Source organism: Porites lutea, chromosome 5, assembly GCF_958299795.1.
Source record: "Porites lutea chromosome 5, jaPorLute2.1, whole genome shotgun sequence".
In the NCBI taxonomy this organism is placed as follows: Eukaryota; Metazoa; Cnidaria; class Anthozoa; order Scleractinia; family Poritidae; genus Porites; species Porites lutea.
In genome coordinates, this window is record NC_133205.1 from 8,344,217 (window position 1) to 8,369,813 (window position 25,597).

Sequence of the window (25,597 nt, forward strand, 5' to 3'; positions counted from 1 at the left end):
TCTGGTGTAGTTTAAGGGCGTTATCACCATTCTTAGATTTTTTCTCTTCCCTAGCATCTAAATCCTTTGAATTCATGAAAGATGTTGTATATAAAAAAGTATGTTAGTATTGCTAAGAAAAATTAATGATCTACTTTGACATAATTGATGTTTGTTACCTAAGGAATGAGTTGGCAAAAATCTCTGAATAGAGCTTTATTAGTGGCCCGGCAAGTGCCCACTCGCATTTTCAAGAAGTATTTTGGAGTGGCTATGTATTCTCAAAGAGAAGTACAAATCGCGGTAAATTTGAAAGGCTTTTCCTATTCTTTTCACCAGGCTGAATGTTCAACATCATTTTAAACAGCGTCTACGCAGAGTATTACACGGTCCAATATTGTTCAAATTTTGTTGTTTAAAGGAGCTGTGTCATGAAATTTCATCAAAAATTTAAACAGAGGTAGCTGCCACCAAACTGAGTGTCGAGTGTCGTATGGCCTTGAAAAATGGTTTCGGCAAGTGTTCATTATTTGTTTTATCAGCCAGTGAATGAAAAGATCAAAACATGGCCTCTTCGTTTTCCCGCCAAAGAAAACCCTAATATGGAGAAGGCATTGTTCGATTGGCCAATCGTGTTGCAGTATGATGTCAAAGCGAAGTATCGGTTGATTTCTAGAAAGTTCTCGGGCGTGAAGTTTTTTCACCCGAGCGTTCACTTAACCAACCAAAAAAGCCACGCGCGTTTGTGTCCTTTAGATAAACCAATCAAATCGCTCCATTTCCGTTCGTTTGTTGTTTCTGTTTTGTTCGCCCGTTCTCATTTCAAGGTCAGACGAAAATCGCTCTATCGTTCAAAGTTTGTTGTTTAAAGGAGCTGTGTCATGAAATTTCATCAAAAATTTAAACAGTAGGAACTGCCACCAAACTGAGTGTCGAGTGAAACAGAAATACAGTAACTCCTAAAAACATTAAAAGAAGGTATAAATAACACAGCAAATACAAAAGGAGGAACGGAAAGAAAAAAATTAAAAATATTGAAACGGGTTGCAATTGTGTTTTTTTTTTTTCAAAGACAAATTTGTTTGACACGAAGCTGTGATTTTGCAATTTTCAAGTAATTTCTCAAGTTCCATAGCAATTAAGGACGCATAATTGGCATTAGTAAAATCCAGCTATTGGTCTATTATCAATGCTGCGTTCTGATTGGTTGAGCTACTACTAGGCTATATGTTATAGCCCACTAGTAGCAAAAAGCGCGGGCTTTTTGGCGGCAAAAAAGGATTAAAGTCTAGCTTTAATTAGCTAAAAAAATTTTTTTCTCGATTTTTTTGACCAACTAGTTAAATTTTACTAAAACAATAATATACTTTTTTTAAGGACTCAGAGCCCATTCGGGCTCGAGGGGCTCGAGAATAATTGTTAATTACAACCTCGTCCCCAGGGCGCTTTTCCCTGGCTGTGAAGGTGGGGACATCCACCCGCCTCACCCCCAAATCCATGGAAAAGAGCGTTGGGGACGAGGTTGTTGGCATTATTAATAAAATAAACCAGACAGCTGTGACACATAATAAACAGAATATGATATATGTGGAGAGAAGAACTCAGAAAAAAAATTCTGAGTCCTAGATGGGAATTGTGGAAACTGTGACACAGCCCCTTTATCAAGCGGCGAGCGACTGGGACTGTTTTGCGGACAAATTTGAACCCAGTTTCCGGCGCAACTTTTTAATTGCGTTCGAGGTACGAGAACGCAACCCCTAATTTGTGTTGGGTGTTCGGTGCATTATTGGGTGACCTGTGCAATTAATAAGGGAGTTTTTTTTTTGAGATTCATTTTCGTTGGTCGTCGTCGTCGACACACATTTGCCTCGCTTTGAGGCGCTTGCTTAAGTTTTGCCTCACTTTGACGCGCTAACTCATGTGGTGATTCTTGTGTCCTCGGCGTTCATCTTTCAAAGGTTTGCTAAGGTCTGATATTCTTCGTAAAACGTTCATCTTTTAAAAAGTTTGCTGAATCTTCTTAAAGCGTACATCGATCTGTGTTTGCTGAATCGTCCAAAGCGTTCATCTTTTAGGAGTTTGCTGTTAAATTTTACTTTGGATTAAGCGTTCATATTTTCCAGCATGGTTCGTCACTGTCTTTGGAAAATGTCTGCGACTGCTGGTGCATGCATCAAACCGGGTTTAGTTCGGCGGCCGTTATGCACAAAGTAAATTTACCGAGTTGTGTAGCTCGGCGGCCGTTTTGTCACAAAGTAAATTTACGAGTTGTGTAGCTCGGCAGCCGTTGTGCCACAAAGTAAATCTACCGAGATATGAAGCTCGGCGGCGCCATTTGACCTTGACTTGTGATATTTTCGGCACCGGACAAACGAACACTTTAACTCTATGTTATTTATTAGGAGAAACTTAAAAATCAGCCCAGAGTAGCGCCACTCTCGAGTCACTGAAATCAACACGCTCGACCAAATTACTGGAAAAGTTATTGACGCCGCACACACGTTCCATTGAAGGCTTTGATAGGGTTAGTGCGACGTTTGAATTCAGATGTGAAAACTTTTAAACCAGTAAATTCAATGTAATTCATTTTGTCAACAAGTTGATGATTGGATGCTGTTAAAAATAACAGAGAAAATTATCCGAAGAAATGTTTTTGAAGAAAGAAAAAGAATCCCGGGTTCAGAACTAATCGGCCTTTGAGAAACTGCGCCCTGTAACTCGCGCCAGTAAAACAAAATGTTCCATTTACACGTCCGACGCTGGCCAATGTCTCCTCCGATTAAAAGCACTTGACACCGAACCATACGATATCTTTTGAAAACTTCTTAAAATGATACACAGTTTAAATAGAGGTTTCGCTGTACGCAACCCTTACGTTCAAAATATGCCATAATCATGTTTATCTACATCGCAACCACCCTTCCGCCTCAACAAACATATCGAACGCACTCTCCTAGGCTCCGCTTACTCCTAGTACATAATGGTAATAGGACTGAGTGGAGTCCAATTCGGTCTGTGATCATATGAGTTATGGACAAAATCGGATGACCACGAAGCGGGAGGCCGATTTGTTTAATCACGAGTATGATTACAGAGCAACTTGGACAACATGAACTCCTGTCACCAATTAATCATGACCGTTATAATTTCCAAGAAAATGAATGCATTTTTTTTTTGGTGCAACAGCGATGGAATACCAAATGTCCAAAATTAGGGAAAATATCACTGGCGGATACACTGTCTAATGTTACAAATTCCTCCATTTTGGAAAATCCCCAGTTTGGCAGGGTAAGTGGTTGTTGCTGTAGTTATTGTGATAACTTCTGTGATTGGTGGATTTAGCTGAGTGCACTTAATATGATTGGCTGAGGTAACTGTCCGATTACAGCAAACTTTCCGATTACAACCCTACACAATGATTAGTGCAAAATTAAGCAGTTAATATCATAGGTGACGAATTACTCCTTAATTTTGGCGCGAAATTTCAGCGTTTATTTGTAATTTCACATGTGAAGTTACAAAATTGCCATGGCAACCTTCCGTACGTCTTCAGTGTCAAGATTGCGACGAAGTTTTAAAATGTCATGAATGAAGATGTCAGGGCACAAAAAGACGCTTTAGAAAACCTGAACACACGAAAGAGCACATCAAGAAGGATTCTAAGAAGTATTTTGTCGAAAAACTCTGAACTTAAGCCAAATGTAAGTTCTAAACGTTCGAGAGAGTGCAGGAGTTCTCGATCGATACAATCCAGGATAAACATGTCAAAAATCCAAGATTGCTAACGTAATTCGTCACCCATGATATTAATAGGTAATCAAACGGTTTACTCGTGAAATTAGGGAATAATTTCACTCATCACCAGTTGATTACACATACTAATGCACCAATCAAATTTGAGGAAATTGTATTGGTTATGATTAGGGTGATAAAAGAAGCGATGACGTCTCCAAAACAGTCCCATGGGCCAATTCGGCTCAACACTGACCCAGTCTCACGCGCAGCCGCAAAATGACCAATAGAATCTTTGCATAACTTGGTCACGTGCTTGGATATCAATTAGGAAAGGCTGGTTGGATGGCAAGCCATCGAAGCGTTCATTTCGATCACAAAGCTTCGACTGCGATCGAGCAAAGCATTCCTAGTTTAATTTTTTTTGTTAAAAGACGTTTGAATTTACTTAGGAATGCTCTCGATCACACTTTAATGTCTGAATGAATGCTTGTATCGTTTGCCATCTAGTGAACCGTCGCTAAGTGGTATCCAAGCACGTAACCAATTCTAAGTTCGTCTCACCATATTATAATCAACCTACTATGTTGAAAGAGATTTTAAAAGGGGGCAGTACCACAAAAAATATGGTACTGTCGAGCCTACCCTAGTCGACTATCCAAGATGCTAAGATTAAGTGGTCACTTAAGAATATCGAGCACAAGGTTTTTCTCCTGTGAACAATCCAGGGTCATTTACTTAATTCAAAGAGATTTCAAGTACAATTTCTAATTACAATAAGAGTAGTCGAAGAAAATGTTCACTCTTAAAATAAAGGCGACTGATCCATTTTCGAAAGTTGCATTTTACAGTGCACATTGAACAAGCAAAAAAGAAAAAAAAAACACTCTTGCTCCCAAAAATACATCAAGAAATACATCAAGTGAAATGAAGTTTGCTTCAGAACACACATATGATCACTACGAGCAGCTACCATCTCTCACACTTAACCTAATATCAAGTTTTCCTGACCTTGCAATGTATTATTCTTTGCCCTTTCTTTTTTTAAATTAAAGTCCTAAAAAGCTTTAATCGTGCGAACTGTCATATGGAATACAATCTCCTGGTAATCCCCCGTGCCTGTGTAGCTGCGAGGCCTGGGTAAAAGTCTTTCCGCATCTTTCGCATATAAACGGTTTTTCACCAGTGTGCGTGCGCACGTGGTTGTGCAGCGTTGTTGCTCCAGCGAAAGATCGAGAACAGTAGCCGCACTTAAATGGCTTCTCGCCGGCATGAATGACAGCGTGCATGCGCAGATCATTTGGTTGATCAAAGGACTGGGAACAATGACCACAATGATAGGGCTTGTGAGGCATGTTGGGACAGACATGGATCTGCAGTACTGACCGCTGGGCAAATGTTTTTCCGCACTGTCCACAGTTAAAAAGACTGGCATCTGAACCATCTGAGCTGTTTTCATCTTCATCCGCTGACCTGACCTGGCCTTCCTTCGCTGCTGGATTAGCCGCGTTGGAATCATCAGCAACGCTACCACGATTACCTCTGACGTCACGATGACCATTGGTTTTCATGTGTTGCGCAACGCCACTCGTAGTTCCTACAGAAACAACTGGGTTTTCGGGTAAGAGGTTGGTCTCTTCTAAAGCATATTCTACCCTTTTTTGAGCATTTAGCCTTGAGGACGCGCCTGAGTCTTCGTATGTTCTTGATCCTTGATGTGCTTGACTATAGCCATCTGCTGTAGGTAAATTCTCGCTTCCTGACCTATCTCTCCGATTAGAGCGGCGCCTGACACGTGATAGGGTACTTGCTCTGCTAGTAGATGCCGCTGACCGTACATGTGATGAGTGGAAGACTTGCTGGGAATTGTCGGTCACGAGTCTTGGGGAAGTTGAATAGCCGTATGGTGACCCTGGCTGATAATTTTCTCGTGGAACTGCAACGACCATCTCAGAATGTTGTTTTAATCCTGAAAGAAATATTACGTAACTGAAGTCAGTATTTTATAATGGATTAATCAGAGGATAAACTCAATGCCCAAAATTACTGGCTAGCGGAACTAGCCATTTGATAGCCGTATAATAAGACACGTTACACGACGATTATCCGAAGTTACGTGCTTTTACCTTGGAAATTGAACATTAACGCGAAAATCCAAGTTAAAAAATATAGGAACTTTCTTGTTGTGAAATACTTCAAAATGAAATAGTATTGCTTGAAATTACTCTTAAAGAGGTTTGATATGAAGGGTTAGTTGCACCAGTCATTTCTCTCCAAGGTAATGTTCACGCTTGGTTCCCAAACACGGCGCCTCAGTACGATTTTTGCTAGGGACTGGTGTGAACAAACTCTTTAAAAGTACCCACCAGAGAATTCGGGAAAGGTGCTGGTGCCCCAGTACAAAGTGGAGACGTTGTACTCGAGCGCCAAAGTGGCAGTGGGTGCCCGTGTGAACACGTTTTCCGTTATTGTTAGTTTCAAGACACTGTGACCACTGTCAGCTTCTTTCGTACCCATAGATCCCTGCTACGATTACGCTTCAAAGTGGCGCCTGACAGGACGAAACGGAGTAAATGGGACACAATCGCGTGTAGAGTACAAAGAGAGGGGTCCTCTTTACAGAGGGCCATGAGACATCTCACGAAAATTGAGAGGTAGGGACCAGTTTTACTGTTCATTGTAGCGGGTCTCCTTTTTATAGAGAGGTGTCTTTATAAGAAAAGTGTTCAAAACCATTGTACAAAGATAGAACTCAGAGCTCCCCGAAGAGAATGATGGTGTGTTTCCCTTATCCCCCAAGGCCCCTTGTTTAAATGGCCCCCTGTCTATCACTAGACAACAATGGTAGACAAGAGTAAGATTAAATAGTGTCTGTCCAGTTTGCCCTAAAATGAAAGGGTTTTAAGTCTCCTGTCAAATTTTCAGGTCAAAAATATATATCCATCAAGATCAGAAGATGGCTAGGATCTTGTATAACCTCTCACCCCTTGGGGGGAAGCTCCGTACAAGACCCCACCTAAGGTGAGTCCGTAGGAGTCCTAGGAGGGTCCTGGTTTGTAGATTCAAACGCTATCACCACCTGGTATCTGTCCACGGTATGCTCCAAGATAGAATGTTTTAATAAAGCTTCAATTTTGAAGGTGCTCAAAGGCTTCAAGATATTTCTCACTAGATATCTTACTCACCAGAAGTAGCCCCTTTACAGGTTTCGCGTATTTCTAGGGGGATTCCCATATACTGTGGATAGTTGTCGTCATACCATACCAAGAGCTCTGTCCCGGCAGGGATGTCTTTGAACGCTCGGTAGTAAATATTTCCGCTGTACTGAAAAGCAAACATGTTCTGCTCGCTACCATAACGTGCGCAGCGGATAAATCTCATCCAACTTGATTTGTTCTCATCTTGTCCATCAATGTAGTAAAGCAACTTTCCTTCGTGATATATCTGAACAAAAACGACATTAGTTTAAGACTTTTAACCTTACCTTGTCATCTTTATGTAGGCACTTAATTTTGCGAAAATGTAGGAGACACTTTTCCGAGAAAATTTCTTTACTTGGCAGAAGGATTGTTTCAAACAAAAACTCCGCGAAAATTATTGACCAGGCCCCAGTTGTTCAAAAGCTGGATAGCGCTATCCACTGGATAAATCACTATCCAGTGGATAAGTATTTGGGAACCGATTGCGTTGTCCACTGGATGGAGATTTATCCATCTGATAGTGCCATCCACCTTTTGAACAACTGGGGCCAGGTTTCAGTAAGTGTCCACAGGCATATTTTACAATGGTCATATCTGACAGACCGTAATCACAACAATGTTCAGGCAAACATATCATAATGTTCGGTTTGCTTATTGTCTTCACATTCCTACAACGTTTGTTGAAATAATTATATTTTGCGAGGGATTATGACGATGCCGGGTTCAACTTTGCAACATTTCCTCAAGAATAAATATCAAGTTCATCATCAGCTAGCAATACGACAACAAAGCTGACAGTTGAAATGACGCGTCAATCGGTTTCAACGTTGCCTTCATTTCGAGAACAAAAGAAGTGTTGTGTCGATTTTGTGACAAAGTTTCAATTCTTCAAGGTTAAAGGTTTCTTAAGACCTCGCCATCTCAAAGCAATGATGAGAGTGGGTGTTGACCAAAATATTGTTGCTGAACAGAGTATTGTTTTCGGGTTTTGAATCTTAAACAGGGTATAGTACAATTTCACTATTTAAAGTCTGGAACAGGGTGGGTCCCTGAACTGAAAGCCTTTTCAAGAGTCTGTTGGCAAAAGGATCTTGCGGAATCAGAGCCTGGTTGCTTTTTCCTACCATCTTAATGTTACAATGTTGTAACGGCTTTGATTGTAAAATTAGTAGCGGCATTTAATTATCACTAAGACTTAGGTGCGTCTTTAATTTAAACTGTCTTCTGCAACCTTCCCTTTAGCTGTAGAAAGCAATAAATTCATGACTGACCAACTAACAAAGAAGTCAAAGTAGAGACGAAAATACCTCCCACATGTACGACGCATCTGCTCCAAGAAGCACCTGTTCTGGTCTTAGGACTTCTCCTTCATAAGGTCCAATCCAGGTCCCCAGAGGAATTAGCTGTCTGGCGCATACTCCATAACCGGCCCCTGGGATACCAGACCTGCACAGGCCAACCTCGTTTGGAAACGACTGCACAGCATTTGTCCACTGTAAGTTGTTGCTATTTACATTATTGTTGTTGTTGTTTACTTTTGTTGTCATCCTGAGGGTTTGGTGGGGTCCGTGGATTTTACACTGCTCTAATCGTTCTTGTTTACAAGCTTTACACCCTAAAACAAGACAAAAGGTTTGTTTATCGTTTAGCCAAAACAGCTTTGGGTGTCAAAAATTGGGTGTCTAAAAAAGGTAGACCTAGCCTGTGCCAGAGCTAACGCGCCCCTAACCATGAGAAGGAAATAATTTCCATCTCCGATCCTTCGAAATATTTTACTGTAGTACTTCAGTTGTCAATTAACACAAAATTTTAAAAGCAAGAAACACGTTATTTTTCTTCCCTTGACTAAGCAATTTCGGCCGATTAAAAAATCTCTTCGCGACGCGAATATAAAAAACCTCGCCTTCAGAAACAAAAGTTCATTGGAGTACCAGGCCCTAGTTGTTCAGAAGTTGATAACGCTATCCACCGGATTAATCACTATCCAGTGGACAGGTGTTACAGAAAACAATAACTGTAATATTCAGTCGATAGTAATAAATCGCGGGGTGGAGTTTTCGTTATCAACCTTTTGAACAAGACAATGGGGCCAGGTAAACTAACCTGATATTTCACTAGATGTGCTTCTCATGTTTTCAATTTAAAGTTTTACCAAGGGAAAAATCCTACTTAACCTCTTTCAAGGATATTAATGAAGCATGTTCAGACTCAAACGTTACAACTTCCCGCCATAAAAAACGTTTTAGATTAAAGGTACGACCTTGTAGCTTTCGATAGAATTTTTCCCACAAACTCATAAGTTGAGACCACCTCGTACTGCATAATGATAGGGAGTTGTTTTAACTCCAAAATTAAGCCTCAGAATAATCCGTTGTAGGGGAGTTGTTTCCTCCATATGAATACTCCATATTCGCTCCTCCAAATCTGACGTTAAAATAACTGTTACTGCCAGTCAGGAGGAGGAGTTGTTTTTACCCTTCCTGTGGAATCATTTCAACTTGATCACATACGAACTGTCGCAAAATTCCGCTCTTTTGAGTTAGTCTACTTCTCTTTCCACTGTTTTAGTCCACCCACAGGAGGTTTGCCATCACGTGCTGGCAGGGGATTTTTGCAAAGAATGTCCAAATGAATTATATTCAAAATTAATGCGGGCTTAGACTTGCAGGTTTTGTTTCTAGCTTACTTGTTTATAGCTTTAATTAAGTCATGTAGTTCGCTTCTACATTAAATGGAAGGTTTTTGACTTAGTTTAAGTGCTCCTCATATCGTCAAGAGAGTACCTTTCGGCCGCTTAAATAAGTTCTGGAGGTGGTTAAGCAAGGACCTAAGAATAGAGAAATTTGGAAATAGAAGACGAAAAAGCCTATAAGTCGGCATTTTCCTATTTACACCAAACGTTGTTCAACGCATTGAACTTTGTCACTACCTAGTTTGACCGTATCGAAATGTATCATTTCTGATAACAGATTGTGCGAAGCGAACCACTGATAAGGAAATAGTTATGCAATGGCTTGCATCACGAGAAGCCTATATTACTACATTTGGCAAGCTATGATTTTTTGAGAAATTCTGAACAAGAAGTTTGCAAAATTGAGGAGATTGTCTCTCCTAAAAAAATCTACTTAATAAACTTTAAACCAAGAACTTACAATAACTTTTGACTTCTTCTTCATGTAGAAGAGAATATATTAATTCGTCTTTGTTCACAAGCATGACTTGATTTCGCCCGTACAAACATCGATGAAGATCATTTTGCGTGAAAAGGGCAGATTTTGGCGCGCGATGTCTAAATTTAGGTCTCTCTTGAGTAGTTTGTGATCGCTCGGCTGTACTTTTCATTCTTGAAGCACCAGCATCACTCATCTGAAATTAAAAATCAAACCATCTGAACTTGAAACCTGTTCAGATGTTTGTTTAATTTAATTTAAATACATTAAGCTCTAGAAATGATGTTTCAGCAGAAGTTTCATTATATCTCATAGACCGAAACGAAAAAAATCATGGAATAGCAGTGAAAGCTGTGAATATATTATACAAGTGAGTTTCAAGTATAAGCTCTCCAATTATAATTTGAACAAAAATCATGTACCATTTGATGAAACAACGCGACAGAATCTACTTGAGGCGTGTATTGGCCCAATCGAATAAATTCCGAACAACAAGAAGGCAATAAGAAAGTTTTACATCTGGCAAAAGTCCTACGGCATACCTTGACGAAACCGTGACGTAATTAAGTGAAATTAAACTAATATCTGATTGTTAAAATCAAATATATACCATGTCCAAACCTACTTAGATGGATATCCATCCGTAACCTCTCTGCTTTTTTTTCGTTAAACTCTGAATGATCTTTTCACGCTTTACAAATTTTCATATGTTCTTAACATTCACTGTTGGATTTTCGACAAGAACGAATTCGTTTGCGTATCTTCGGGTTATACAAATAAACAGAAAAATGGATCCTCGCGTTATGCGAAGAGTCATCTGGAAAGCACTTCATTCCCAGAAACGATATCCTAGGAACCTAGGATACGTAATAAACTACTAACCGCGTAAGTCCAAATTACGTTTCCTTGTGGATCAACTTTGTTTTCCGTGAACGGCTGGGCAGAACTCGGTGTGAATACAATCAACCAAGCAAAACGGTGGATAAAGGAATGCAAATTTTGCGTGAGAAGTTCCACAGTTGAATTTAAATGAACAATTTCAAAGGAACTTCCGACCCTTTAAAATGAAAATGATGATGATCGTGAGATTGTTGTTTTCAACTACATAAGCAAAAAATGATTAGTAATAACTCTGAACGACAAGTTTTGCTTTGAACACCATTGCATTCTTTGGAATGCTTCTCATTGCAAATACTGTGTGCGTTGGATTTTCCAGAAGTGAACTGACAAAAGTTTATTGTATAACAAGGAATGGTGTGATATGTTTGATAGACTCCTTCGTTACAGTCTGTCTATTCTCGTTATGTCCGTCAACTCGTCGATCCCTGCGACACTAAATCCTTCTCCTCCCTGTTTTTGTCCTCTGAGCTTCTTGAGCCATAAGGGAATATTTCGAGAGAGACTACATACTATTAAAAAGTAGTCTACATGATCTGCGTTTTAGTGAAAGCGAATCCTTACTCACCTAAAGACATGGCCAAATAACCTTCTCAACAACCCAACATTAGAAGCAGTCCTTTCAGTATCATTTTCCTTTAGAAGTGAATGTAAACACTCATATTGACGTTCTATTCAGTGAGCATACATTAAAAATTGTACTTACCACCGCGCTTGTTGATCGGTGTACAGAATACAGTTTTTGCAGTGTGAATTAGCCTTCAGTACCTTGCGCTTTGTAATTTTGGATGCACAGTACAATTTAAGGAGATTTTTGCGTTTCAGTGTTTAATGACTCTTACAAAACGTACAAGGACGCAAAGAAGCTGTCTCTCCCCATCAGTGCGGGCAGTGGTTCTACTGAGATTATTTCACGGGAGAGTGACCCTCACTGCATATTCCAGTATGCTTCACTGAAAATCTATTGTCAGTGTTTCAATTGTCAAATGAACTTGACTTCATGAGCCGTCCAGTTATGCTTCATCCAAGCCGAGTTGCTCTGTTTGCTGTTTCAGTTCCTCCTTGTAAAACAGGGAAACATCATAATTACCTTAGACTCAGGGCGTCGAAAAATCAGTGGTGCACCAGTCGCAGTTTTTTGGGCGATTTTTCTTGTAATCCAGTGAGCACTGATTTGCGGATTCTATGCATGGAGTCTCTAAATGAATTTTAACTAAAGAGTTAGCTAGAATAGCCCACTTTCGATGAATTAAAATTCAGCATGTGGCGAGCCTTGGAGGACACAAACCGCAAACATGTTTATTCAGTCCCTTTGTTTATTTCTGGAAAAGTCCCCTAACCAGTGTTTTAAATTATCCCTGAAAAGCCCTGAGGGGAGTGGATAATATGGTATTTACATTTACATTTACACATTTATGTCCTCCAGAACTAATGCTTTTAAGCATAATAGGCTTACTAAGCTTTGATAAATTATGGAGAGACTCTCTACGACACACTTTTATTCTGGTTATATCTAGCTTGTAAAAACAGCCATCTCTCGTCGCTCTCCCCCGCAACCGACGAGAAACGAAGAGAGACAGCTGTATTCGCAGGCTAAAAATATATCCTCGTTGCAAAGGTTATCGACAATCGTCTTAACAACGCGGGTGTTGCGTTCATTTATGATGCAAATCATGGTCTGGCCATGGTCAGACTGGGTATACTCTGCGGCAAAGTAATTTGTATTGTTCCCTTTGTTTGATAAAATGTTTTAGGGCCTGTTTACGTGGAGGTGGAGAACCGCAGGTAGGTGAAATAACCCACTTAGGTGGAGTCCAACAGTCTATATGTCTCTTAATTTGATCACGTTTACATGATAGGAGGGGTAACCATATGAGACATGGGGCATGGGGAGGCGGAATACCTCACGTACCTGGCGGGTGGGGTCCGCCACCTCCATGTAAACAGGCTAGTTTGCATGAATCAATAGGTCTATAGGGTGGTACGAAGAGTTACTAGAAGTTTTTTTAATAGCGAGAGTCTTTAGTATGGGGGTAACATGTATTTACTTTACCAGTAATAGGCCATTTGCGCGATGACGTATTTTTTACTGCTAAGGGCCTGTTGACACGGAGATGGGGGTCCCAGATAGGTTACGTAACCGGTTTAGTTTGGGTAACCCGCGTGTCCGTATAATCTCTCATATGGTTACCCCACCTCCATGTAAAAAGGCTAGTTTGCGTGAATCAACAGGTCTATAGAGTGGTACGAAGAGTTACTAGAAGTTTCTTTAATAGCGAGAGTCTTTAGTGAGGAGGTAACATGTATTTACTTCACCAACAATAGGCCATTTGCACGATGACGTCTTTTTAACTGCTACGGGCCTGTTGAAATTGAGATGGGGGACCCCAGGTAGGTTACGTAACCCGCGTTTAGTTGGGGTAACCCGCGTGTCCGTATAATCTCTCATATGGTTACCCCACCTATCATGTAAACGTAATGAAATTAAAATGAGAGGTTATATGAACAGGCGGACTCCACCTAAGCGGGTTGCCTCACCTTTCTGGGCTCCCCCACCTCCATGTAAACGGGTACTAAGGCTAGAATCCATTTAGTATTTTCTTTCACGTATTTAATAAGTCCTAATTTTCACAAGAAACGAAAACCCTGAAGGATTCCGGTAAGGCGCCATCGTGCAAATGGCCTATCGTGAGTGATGCGTAACAAGGAAATCGTAAACCCCACCAAAAAGAAAACAGTTTTTAAGTGTCACTTACTGGTGAAAAAAAGTATGTTGTCCTATCGGTGTCTTTTTTCACATAAAGAGAAAAAATTACACTTTCTGGAACTTATAAAGTGTCCTTTATACCAAGAGCCTTATTAGGGAGTATCCGTCACAAGTCTCGACAAACGCTGGTTGTTTTTACGGCGCTTTCCGTATTATCGGGGTGTCTATAATGGCGAAGTATCCGCAAGACTTGCAACTGTTACATGTATCTTGATGTATAAAGTGATAAATGGACTTTGTTTCAAACTGATTTGCGATCTCTTTACAACCCAATGATCAGCTTATAACCTGTGGACTGATCGCTACAGTCTCGCCCCATAAAAGGGAATCCTCAATCCGGAAATTTTTTCTTGTGGAGTCTGGACTCCTGCGCTTTGAAATCCGGAACCTCAAAGAATCTGGATCCCACTTTTTATTCGAATTCGGAATCCAAGTTCCACTGACAAGAATTCCGGAATCCAGTACCTAGAATCCGGAATCCCCAGCGCGGAATCCAGAATCTAAGACTGTGCCGGATTCCCTTACATCGGGCGAGCAGTCAAACTTTGCTTTACTTTGCTTTGTTACAGTGGCTTACGGGAAGTACTCCATAAGATAATGGCCCTTGTACATGTTTACGTCAGACGAGCAAATTTCACCACCAAGCCTCGTTTCAAAATGAGGCTAGGTGCACAACCTTTCTTATGAAAATAAGTTCTATTCGCATGAGAATGAAAAATGATTTCCATATCAAAGGTCGAGTACCACCTACTCTCGTTTTGAAACAGAGGCCCGGGGGAACTCGGAAATGGCCCATTGTAAAGTGGCGAAGTTTTGCATAAAGAAATTCCCAAGGCAATAGAGTTGAATAGAATAACCAAGCACAACAAGTGCAAATGCCAAGAATTTTTCTCTCAGACGAGGCGTGGTGGTGAAATTTGCTCGTATGACGTAATCATGCATTAGGGACACTGGGGCAAAATTTCTCTGGCCATATAGAAAGGTCAATTGCTTGAGACTTTTCAGTCAAAAATCCTTGCTGCCTTTGCGATTTTGAGTCATTCAGTTTATACTTTTATTTATATCATATTTCATCAGCATTATTGTCTTGAGTCATGTATATAGCGTTCATGTAGATGGCTTCGTTCCCTTTTTCCACTGCTCACTATGCATGCAGTGGCGACGACTGACCCCCCGGGGGAATACTCCCTATAATGACCTATACGAGGAGGCTCCAGCCGAAATGGGTACTTTTTTAAGGCTTAAGGTTTATGAAAGGGTACGGATTTCACTGGTTGGAGTATATGAAAGGGTAGAGAAATCTGTCATTTCGTTCTGTAAAAGTGCCTAAAATCAGTTGCTAACAGAGAAATGTTATGGCTTTAAAAAGCCGAGGAAACGTTCTGGGTTCGTGATTTATTCATATTTAAAAGGCAGTGCATTTAAAGCAGTGAAAAGGGATGCAAATTTCTAAACTACGTATGTGAAAGGGGTACCATTTGTCAGTGAAAGGTATATGAAAGGGGTGCCTTTTCTGCAAAAAATGGTCTATAAAAGGGTAAGAGGTTGGACCTCGGGCGGAGGCTCCCCGTAGAAAAGTTTGTTGACTACCCCCCTGGCGACTGACTAACAGATTCGTACAATTTGTTAAATAATAGAATCAATAGAGGTACACCTGACGTGGTTTGTCTAAAATTTAGTTATATGGTCGTACTCAGGTGGTGTGTTCGTAGACGTATTTATTGAATATTTTCAGTATTTTCTGTTGAATAATTTCTTTAGTTGACTAACATAGTCAACGGAACAGTAAAGGCGTAGTAGACATACGTAAAATCAACTATTGAAAAACACGAAGTAACAAATAAAAGTTAGCAATGATACATATATTCACAAGATTCAAAATCCAGCATAAAATTTACATCACAAGTTTTTAATTTGTCCCTACAAATGGTGAAACTAATCCGCTCTTCAAGGGATTCGATCTCCATCCTCGTCTCCAGGCCAGGGGCTTCTCCCCACCATATTGAAAAACAAGAATACCCTGGTGACAAGCCTGACTCAATCTCTTGACATTATCTTATGAAACGCGCATTCTCCGTGCCAGGCGCTAAGTACCAACGTTTTTAGCACGTTTTCAACGTGTTTTGAATTAAATAGCGAATTACTGTGCCTTGAGTTTTTTCAAAACAAAAACACAGATTTGTGTAGCTACTAAGCTTGCTTAAACTTATTTTAGTTGCTTATGTAACTTTTACATTTTTGCCTTTAGCTCCAATTTACATACAGTTGATACAGCTGATTTTCTAATTCTAAAAAAACGTAATTTCAATCTCTGTAGTCAGTTTAATAGGTCAAAGACCTTAGTTTTTTAGTTTAGACATTTCATGGGCAAATATTTGTCCTCTTGAGTTCTGAGAACGAATGTGGTTATCCATAGTTACCGTTTTATTGAAAGAACTTGAGCAGTAACCGCTGTCATTCCCCTGAATGAAAGCATATGTACGTTGTTGATTGGTTGCTCTAAACGAGACTACGGGGGTAGTGCTGCGGTACGGCCTCTGTGGGACCTGGGCACCGTAGGCTTTATGCGGTGATTTTACATTCTTACCACGAGAACAACTGTTTGTTGCGCTTGTTATCTTTTTACATGAGGAATATTTACACTTCTTGGTAATTGTTGGAGGATTCCCATGTTTTTGAATATGCTTTACTGGATTTTCCCCAAGGTTCGCAACAGACTTGCTATAACACAGTCTTTCGTCCTGTGATGGATGTAAGCGAGAGCGTTTCTCTTGTAACGACGTTGATACTCGTTTCCATGGACTGCTGGGCTTCGAAAGCGGTGACGGAGGAGGACTAGGGAAAATCGATTCTTGGGTGCTTATGTTCAGCGGTCGATCATTTTTGCCGACGGGCGACACCATTATGACTTCATCGGTTCGAGAACTGGTACCTAAAGAGGTAATTTAAGCAAATTGTAAATTAGTAGTTGTCAAAGAGATAGTTTTTTTAACATGAGCTGTTTCCGTTTCTTTTGTAGAGTGCACAGGCTCTATAGTCGGTTTGACACTCTTTTTTCGTAAAATTACTAACTTAGATTAAACCGAGAGATATGAAGCATAGGTTTTTTTCCTTTTAATGATTTGATGTGTGATATGAAAAGTGATTTTGCGTTTGGTTTTTTAGAAATCTCCTAGTGATAGGCACAAAATTTTCCCTCCTACTTATTATCTGCCCCAGAATCAATATACGACTCCTTGCTTTCGCTTGGCGCCGACGGGCCTGCGTAGCAAGTGTTTCCGCACGACTTATTCCGCTATCGTTCCAGCTTCCTCCACCAACTCCCCCGCAAACGCTTGCTTCGCCGGCTAGGTACCGCCATATATAATTATGTGGGAGGGGGCGGGGTCTGATTCGAGCGCCTTCGTTGCGTTTGCGTTTCAGAAATTCAAATGAACACCACGCTGCAAACACGTAACCCTAGTAACAGGCCTTTTTTAAGGGACGATTTTTGGGGGGAATATCGTGCGATTTATATTCTCGGTGCAAGAGACTTTTCATGCGCGGTTTCCAGGGCTTCGCCGCTCGTAACTTCGTTGTGCCGCCGCTTCAGAAGCATCCTGCCGCACGCGAGAAACAAAACGTCTGGTACCCAACAGGGTATCCGATTCATCGTCCAATTAAACTGTCCTAGAAAGGGTAACGGAGGCTGCCTGAGGCTACTATTCATGCAGCGAGGATAAAACTCACATTTTGAAAAAAATGTAAACTGAATGCTATCTTTCTTCAGATTAGATAACACAAAAAAGAACGAAGAATGGTAACCTTAGGACCACCTACCAGGAGGAACTGCAGCTGCTAGGTCAAATATTGTCCATGGAATTCCAAGGTATTGTGGGTATTTTTCATCGTACCATACTAGCATTTCTTCTCCAGGTAGAATATCCTTGAATGCACGATAGAATATTCTGCCCAAGTACTGAAACGCAAATAGATTTTGTTCCTTTTTGTGTCGAGCAGAACGAATGAATCGCATCCAGCTTGTGAGTTTGACATCACTGCCATCAATATAACCTGTCAGGTCACCATTTTGAAAAATCTGAAAATTAAATGGATGGACACAGTTAATTTTTTTGATGGTTCTGTGTACAGCCCCCCCCCCCACCTCCCCCCCGTAAGCAGGAGAAAAGGAGGCTCTGTCTGAATCGAGTGAAGTCTTTGAAGACGCAAGCTCAAAAAAGATTCAAGCGGAGTCTTTCTCGATTACGTAAGAGAGGCTCTGGTGGTAGAGAGGGTAGTGTACACCAAACAAAAATAGATTTATACAATATGCTATTAAAATTCTACGACTTTGTTGTGATAGATGATGAACTCTCCTACTGCTCGTTAAATAGTCCACCCTTTGCGCTTGTCACATTTTATCGACCTCTTTTATTTTTAACTGAAAAGTCGCATCTCAAAGTAAACTTTTTTTTGCAAAATACTGAAATAACCACTCTTTCGTGAACATACCTCCCACATATATGATGTATCGGTCGTTGAAGACAGCTCTTTCGGCTTCAAAAATTTTCCTTCATAAGGGCCAATCCACGCACCAACAGGAATCTTTCGCTTGGCGCAAATACCACATTCCTGCCCGGGGATAGTGGAGGTACACAAACCAACTTCCGGCGGAAGTGATCTCAGAGCCAGTGGTAACTGTGATGTCTTCTTCACGACTGCTTTGTCATGCTTATGCATGGGACATTGAAAGTTTGGATTTGTCTTAGTGGCATCACACCCTGAAACAATTAAAATACCATTATGATCAGAGTAATGGCTGCGCGCCTCCAGGCGAGCAGCAGGCTAATCTTTGGGTCTCCTTGGTTCCTTGGGTGTCCTGTCGCTGTGTCCTGTGGCGCGCACAAACAGTTTCAAATTATTTTGGTATGATTGAAACTGGCCAATAAAGACCCAAATCACAAAGAACTGGTGATTTTGGCGCTCCCTTGAAGTCGTTTATTCACAACAATAAATCGGCCATATAAAAGGGTTTATAATTAGCAAAACGTATATGTTAGTTCATCGTTTCTCAGATGATGTTTTACTGCCCAGCATCTGCTCGCCACATTATACTTACAATTTTTAACCTCTAGTTCTTAATTCTAGAGTAGGCGAAGTGGCGAAATCGATTGTTAGTTCATAATTCTAGAGTAGGCGAAGTGGCGAAATCGATTGTATTCAGATGGGACTCGTCGTTCCAAGGAAAGACTTGTGTGCGGGACTGTATACACCCCCTTTTCCCACTGCTAACTACCTTGTTATTTCACATCATGGCGGCCGTTTCAAAAATCGGATAATTTCGTATTCCCACCGGCTTTGCTCGTTATTTGTTCGGTTTGACTTGGTGTTTCTACCCATAGTTCCATTCGGTAAGCACAAAAAAGGGAAGAAATTCACATTTTTCAAAATGGCGTTCGAAAACCAGAGGTGTTCCCAGATCAGGTAATGTTTTTCACCTTGCCGTTAAATTTAAGATGCTCTCTCATTTGCGCTGCCCTCTCTCTATCACTGGTGGAAACTAACTAAGGCAGTTAAATGTCCCGGTCGGGTATTAGAGACCTTTAGATCCTAAGACGAGAACGACTACGAGTACGAGATTTTCTCAATACTACGTAGTGCTGGCGCGTGAACCAGCGTCATTTTGGCGGGAAAATGTGGTAGCCGTCGTCATTCTACTACGAGTTTTAGCGAGAATGTCGAAGTGGCACAAACAAGTTATCAAATGTTAAAAGTTTTATCATTTTGCGATCGCGAGAGGGTGTAACCTCCTTTACTAAAGGTAACAGTGCTAACATTTCTAGTGAAAAATGGGAAAATGAAGCTTTCCGGGGAGTCTATAATTTCAGAATACGCGAAAAAACGTGAAGTCAAATCTCTTACTCGAAGTCGTCCTCGTCCTGGAATCTAAAGGTCTCTATTATATACTCACAAAAGCACTCATTTTGCCGTGATTCTACTGGACGCTTGACACTGATCTCTTGAATGTCGTTTTTAGTGAAAAGAAGTCTCTGCAGTTCTTCGAAAGTAAATTTCTTTGTTGTAGTGACGCATGAGAAGGCACTGGAACTATCGTGATTTTTCCTGCGTTGAGGGTGAGGGCCAGTTGGTTCTGGGAACAGAAATGTACCACGACGTTTTTTCGCTGGGTGATGAGAAAGATTTTTCCGATCTTGATCTGCAATTAATATTTTTGCCGCATTAAGTCTCGGTTCCTGCATCAGGGGAAAGCAAAACAATAAATAAATAAATAATAAATGGAAAAATAAAAGAAAGTACAAAAAGTATAATATTTCATAAGTCTTGCTATTAACCATCTAAGCTGGCTCGATTGTAACACTACTCTTGCACGACTTGGTTTCAGACGTCGAACTTAATTCAAGCGAGTTATTCGAGTAGCCGTTGTCTAACTCAAAACATGAAGAAAGACATAAAAATTTTAGCCGAATTTCTTTGTTACTCAGTACATTCTAAAGGTGGAGATAGCTGTTACAATGCAGTGGTTTAGAACAAACCGTCAGTTTTGTTGACTTGAAGGAGGTTCACCTCGCCTACGTCTTAATTTTCCTTTTTTTTGTAAGCAGTGTACAATATCCTTCAAATACATAATCGGTCCTTCATTCTTTGTCACTTGCCGTAACCCTCTTTGTTATTTTCTCAGGTGTTTTTGCCAAAGTGATATTTTTTATTTTCATTCATTTGAAGCTAATTTGATACATCGAAAAATACTGACTTATTGCGTCTTATTAATGAATTAGAAATATTACGACAGCACTGGTCAGGTCTGACGGTTTTGTTCTTTACGTAAAATAGAATTTTCGGCGTTTGAGTGGATACGAATTAGCCGGAAAAGAAATTTTTCTGTGCCACGGGAGCAGTGGGGACTGGGGCGAGTAGTATAGTATATGGGGGTATGAGCACATTTTCCATATTTTGCATTTGACCTTGGGATCAGACCACCTGGCCACTTGAGTAAACTCATTTTTTTATATAATTAGGTGACACAAATACTGTATAAAACCAACAGTTCAACTACCAGTTCAACTGTCAGTTCAACTGTCGGTTTTATTCAGTATTCATGTAATCTAATTATATAATAACTTGAACTACGTGCGAAATAAGACATCACGTCTTTACCACATTCGACGCACGTTTAAGAAATGTAAAATGTAAAAATAAAATGCTCTAGAAATTTAAAAAAAAAAACTTTTTAAAAACGTTTTAAAACTTCTAGAGCATTTTTATTTTTACATTTTACGTTTCTTATACGTGCGTCGAATGTGGTGAAGACGTGATGTCTTATTTTGCAAGTAGTTCAAGTTATTTGAGCACATTCCTAGTCTCTGCATTTACAATTTCTCCAAAATTGTACAATAAAAATGAGTGTACTCTCGTGGCCAGGTGGTCGGATCCCAAGGTCAAATCCAAAATATGGAAAATGCGCTCGTACCCCCATACACCATACTACTGGGACGGTTTCAGTTGAAGTGCAGTATGGGTAGAATGGAGTGCTATAAAAGGGATGCTTATCACGTGGGAAAACATTCTAGGCGGACACCTCGTCTAGCCCACGTTATTTTTTATTTATTTACTGTTAGTATATATTTGATTTATTAGTGACAGTTCGCTTTCGCGAGGGTTTTACTTGTTTTCGTTTCGAATAATTATTTCGAATTGACCGTGCTTGTTGGAATACATGCTAAACAAATGTGGGCAGAGACCCTCCAGGCGTGTAGCCTTCGTAGAAGTGGCTTTTCAGAGCATGAGCCATGGATCCTTCCCAGATTTCCTGTTGAGTTTTTTCCCTACGGGTTTTTTTTCCGGTTGGTATATTCCGGCCTCCCCTCTGACAGTATTCTTTGTAAACTGTCGCTCAGCTCTGTTATCTACCACATGTTCGAATGTAATCGAAGTTGTTGTATAACCTATTGTTTTTTCTGTGGTGCTCGGCCGAAACAGCCAAAATAGGCATAATGGTTTTCTATTCATGTTGTACGGCGTAGTGGAGCCGAAATCTGTACAGTATTGCAAATGATCCCCAGACCGCAAATGATCACGAACAGTGCCCGTATACAAGTTCTCGACCTTGCACTGGGGCACAAAAATAGTTGTTGTTTTTTGTTTGTTCGTTTTTCCCTTTGAATCAAGTTAACAGTTGAGCGACTTTGATTCAGTAACATCTAACCAGAGGCAGCCACGGAGCCTGAAATGAAACGGAATCTCTGGAACCTGGACACTTAGGGTCGATTATTTAAAGGACGTCTAGCTTAGACCGCGATTTAGGAAATCTTTGGACCTCCAGATCTCTTCCTTAGTGGGTTATTGTAAGTAGAAAAATGCGTTTCTAGTCTGCGCTATATGGTTTCATAAAACTGTTCACGGTGAATGGTGTGTGCATAAAAGCATTTGGCAAACTGAAAATAGCTTAGAACGCGGTTTTGTTAAACACTGGCTAAACTCTATTTAAATAGCTGGCCCTTAAAGTTTTTTACGGTGATTTAGCATATCCTGAGTCAATACACAGGGCCAACCAACGACCGAATGTTTCCATATATGTCAGAAATGTCTCAAATGGTTTCTCTATGCTTTAGAAGCCCGTATGGTTAATCTGGAGCTGCCCTAAATTAAAAGCTATTTTTCTGATCGGATGTAAATGCCTTGGAGGAAATTTGGTCATCTCGAAAGTTTTAAGTGGCTTTTTCTTCTCATCCGAAACTGTTACCTGCTCAGATGTGGGTCTAACCTGTGCCAGGCTCTCAGATAGTATAGTGGGGACGTATTAAAACGAGCAAAGCGAATATAAGACGCGGGAAAGGGGGCGTTGGCGACGGAGCAGGCTAAAATAGTGGTGAAAAGTCGTTCAGTAAAAGTCGCGCGCGTCATATTTTCGCTTTGCTCGTTTCAATACGTCCCCACTATACTATCTGAGAGCCTGGCACAGGCTAATGTGGGTCCGGTCAAATGTTAGAGACCGGGAAGTAGCCGTATTTTCATTGGAAGATGCCAGGGTACGTTACACCGGTTTTTTTAGGAGACCTTTCTCCCCATGTAAGGGAATCCAAGCCATCCACTCTTGGATTCTGAATTCCACGTCTCGGATTCCGGATTCCGGATTCCGGGTACTGGATTCCGGTCTTTCTCAGTGGAACTTGGATTCCGGATTCCAATCGTTAGTGGCATTCTGGATTTCTTGAGCTGTATTCCGGATTCCAAAGCCCAGGACTCCGGATTCCACAGCAAATTTTTCCAAGATTCCGAATTCCACAAGCAAAAATTTCGAGGACTCCGGAATCCAGATTCCCTTACATTGGGCGACCTTTCTTAAAAATAATCGCAACATCTTGGTAATAAAATGTGAAAAATACAAGCTAGGAAAATCGTAGGTAAGTTAATGGAAAAACTCCAAATATCTTACACGAATGGAACAATTATCCAAAATCTTTTAGCCTTTCTGGATTTTTGGAAATTTCTAGGAAATAGTGTTCCTTCGAACAGTTATTTCACAGAAAGTAGTCGTTGCGTGCCCCTGAATATTATTTAGTTAAAACATCCTTCAAAGGAAATAAAGCAAAGGTTATGCTCGGCCGTCGGAAGTAGTATTTTTTTTTTTAATTCCTGCTTCGCTCTAACAAAGGGCTTTGTAAGTTCGAAACGTCGCGTGTTGACTTTTCGACTGTAGTAAATGTGCTAAATTTCATCCAAGTTGATGAAGTGACAACATTAACTGAGGTGTTTTTGCGTGGCTAGTGTGTTCCAATCGTTGGCCCCCTAGACGTTAGAATAAAAACAGTTTGCAAATGCAGTGAAATGGAATAGATGTAAACATGGGGGCTAATGAAGCGTGATTTTACATTGTTCGTGTTTACTGGCGTCAGCGAACGATTAACGGTTGTAAATTTCTGTACCGGGTAGAAAATGCCAGTCCGTTCGAAAGTTGCATAAAGTAAACGGTTAGATTACTGTGTTTTATAACTGAGTTATACCTGCTTTAACTTCTAGCCATCTGCTACTAAATCTAAATATCTTTATATCAGCTGTTTAATAACTATCACGTTGGTATGCTATATCGTATAATGCGCCTCAGCGTTCATTCTATATAATGTTTTGGCATTAAGCGAAATCTGCTTACCTCATGATCCATAAGTATATCCATTATCGTTTCGCCTTGTCCGTTTTATCAAAATTGCCGGGGTAAATTCTTGTTTCAACAACGAAATGCCCTTTATATTGTTAGAGAAGTTAGCGAGACGTCAGCATGACACACGCTCTGGTGTATTGCAATATTTTAATTTAAACCGCTCAAGGACGGTTAATATTTTGGCGCGTTTGTGATAAATTAAAGGTCCTTGAATGAAAAGATCTTTGTTGTCATGATAATTAGTGTCAATCACGTTTTACTTTGAAAAAAAAGAAGGGAGGTACTCTATTTAGTAATTTACATTGACAGTTGAGCTAAGTTCGCGCCATTTTGGAGCAAAATAAATTATTACATCAAAGTTTCCGAACGTGTAATGGTAGGCTCGAGGGCGAGACATTTTAAAATGGAAAAAGAATGACATAGCGAACTGTTAAAGATGAATTCACTCAATCTATCTTGTCTTTTTTGAATGATCAATTTTTGAACTAGTCTTATACACCTTTCTTATCATAAATTATTAAGTGATTCCTTTAGCGCCAAATGAGCATCGCCTAAGTTATCATACATTATAAAACTACTCGTGTATAAAAATCGGTGACATCATTGCTACTGTGCATCTTTATGTAAGTTGCCTGGAACGTTCCAGGGGTGGGCTAGATTCTGTTCCTAACTACTGAAATATTGGTGTTCAACTATTCTTAGTCAACACAACTTTTAAGAAAAAAGGTCATGTCGGTTTTTTTTTCCGCAATATTTTCTATTTTCTACCTGTAAAACAGAATTAAATTTCTACTTGAGATTCTCAAATAATTGTTAACAAAACCAGTCCTCACATCCTTCTGGCGGAATTCATGTAACGTTTTTTCTGCTCGTTTTTGTGGTGTTTTGTTGCATAAAATATATAAGACAACTTGATTTTTTAAGGGGCCTAGACTGAAGATACATATCTCTATAGCAAATAACCCTAATCTGCTCCTGATAGCAGTGACCATTGGCTTCAAGAGGTTTTCTTGAATCTTGATGCCTTTTGTGAGAACTGAAAAAAGTTGAGGATACGATTACTTACAGCTATGTTAGCATTACCTTGCTTTTTTTGAAAGGCCGGAAAGGAGAAGAAAAACATTTATTTATTATCGCCCAACGAAGGAAATGCTTCTTATTTAACTACCAATAAATTATAAAAATCGGAACCCAAAGTTATATTGGCCAGTCTTGCCAGACAGCGACTAATATGAGAAACTTTATTAACTAGCCGGTCTCCGGTCTTCCAGAAAGAATTCACCGCTCCGTGAAGTGCTTGGATTTGAACTTTGTGTCGCAGACAACAAAAGATTATCAGAACAAACAGAAAGAGTAATATAAAAATAAAACTTAATGTCTTTTGAGCTCAAAAGGCAATATTCAGCTAAACATTCTTTACATTTATAATTGAGAAACGACACGAACTCTACTAGCAGAAGTAATTAATTGAAACTGACTCAAACGTGTCAACAGAACTTTTAGCTGTAATATTCCATGTGCTGTGGATAGCCTTTTGAAGAAATTGTTTTTTTTTTTCGTTAAAATGAAAGAATTAATTTTCGGTAGCTCTAAAGTGTGTTAAAGTTCTTCTGCTTAGAGAGATATCACCGACAACCCAGCACTAAACAGCGAACATATGCGTTTTGCTTCTCAGATTGCTCTGCATCTCACAACA

At 40.1% G+C, this 25,597-nt stretch overlaps 1 protein-coding gene across 1 annotated transcript; it reads right to left on the minus strand.

The window, feature by feature from the left end:
* Nucleotides 1-4,137: 4,137 nt before the first annotated feature.
* LOC140937853 (uncharacterized) lies at nucleotides 4,138-19,984 on the minus strand. The gene is made up of 10 exons (XM_073387425.1): nucleotides 19,696-19,984; nucleotides 18,237-18,505; nucleotides 17,565-17,823; nucleotides 16,088-16,677; nucleotides 11,547-11,614; nucleotides 10,964-11,138; nucleotides 10,064-10,277; nucleotides 8,219-8,526; nucleotides 6,897-7,155; nucleotides 4,138-5,680 (listed from the first exon to the last, which is right to left on the minus strand). Exons 1-10 carry the CDS (start codon nucleotides 19,982-19,984, stop codon nucleotides 4,779-4,781), a joined length of 3,333 nt encoding a protein of 1,110 aa, XP_073243526.1. The 3' UTR covers nucleotides 4,138-4,778.
* Nucleotides 19,985-25,597: the final 5,613 nt, after the last annotated feature.

Bases quoted from the DNA above. Each gene is read 5' to 3' on its own strand.
- LOC140937853 (XM_073387425.1), bottom strand. From the start codon at position 19,984: ATGCAGGAACCGAGACTTAATGCGGCAAAAATATTAATTGCAGATCAA. The intron at 18,506-19,695 runs GTGAGTATATAA...TAATTGTTTCAG, and splicing joins ACGGCAAAATGAGTGCTTTT to GGTGTGATGCCACTAAGACA. The intron at 10,278-10,963 runs GTTAGTAGTTTA...TTTTAATTTCAG, and splicing joins ACGTAATTTGGACTTACGCG to ATGAGTGATGCTGGTGCTTC.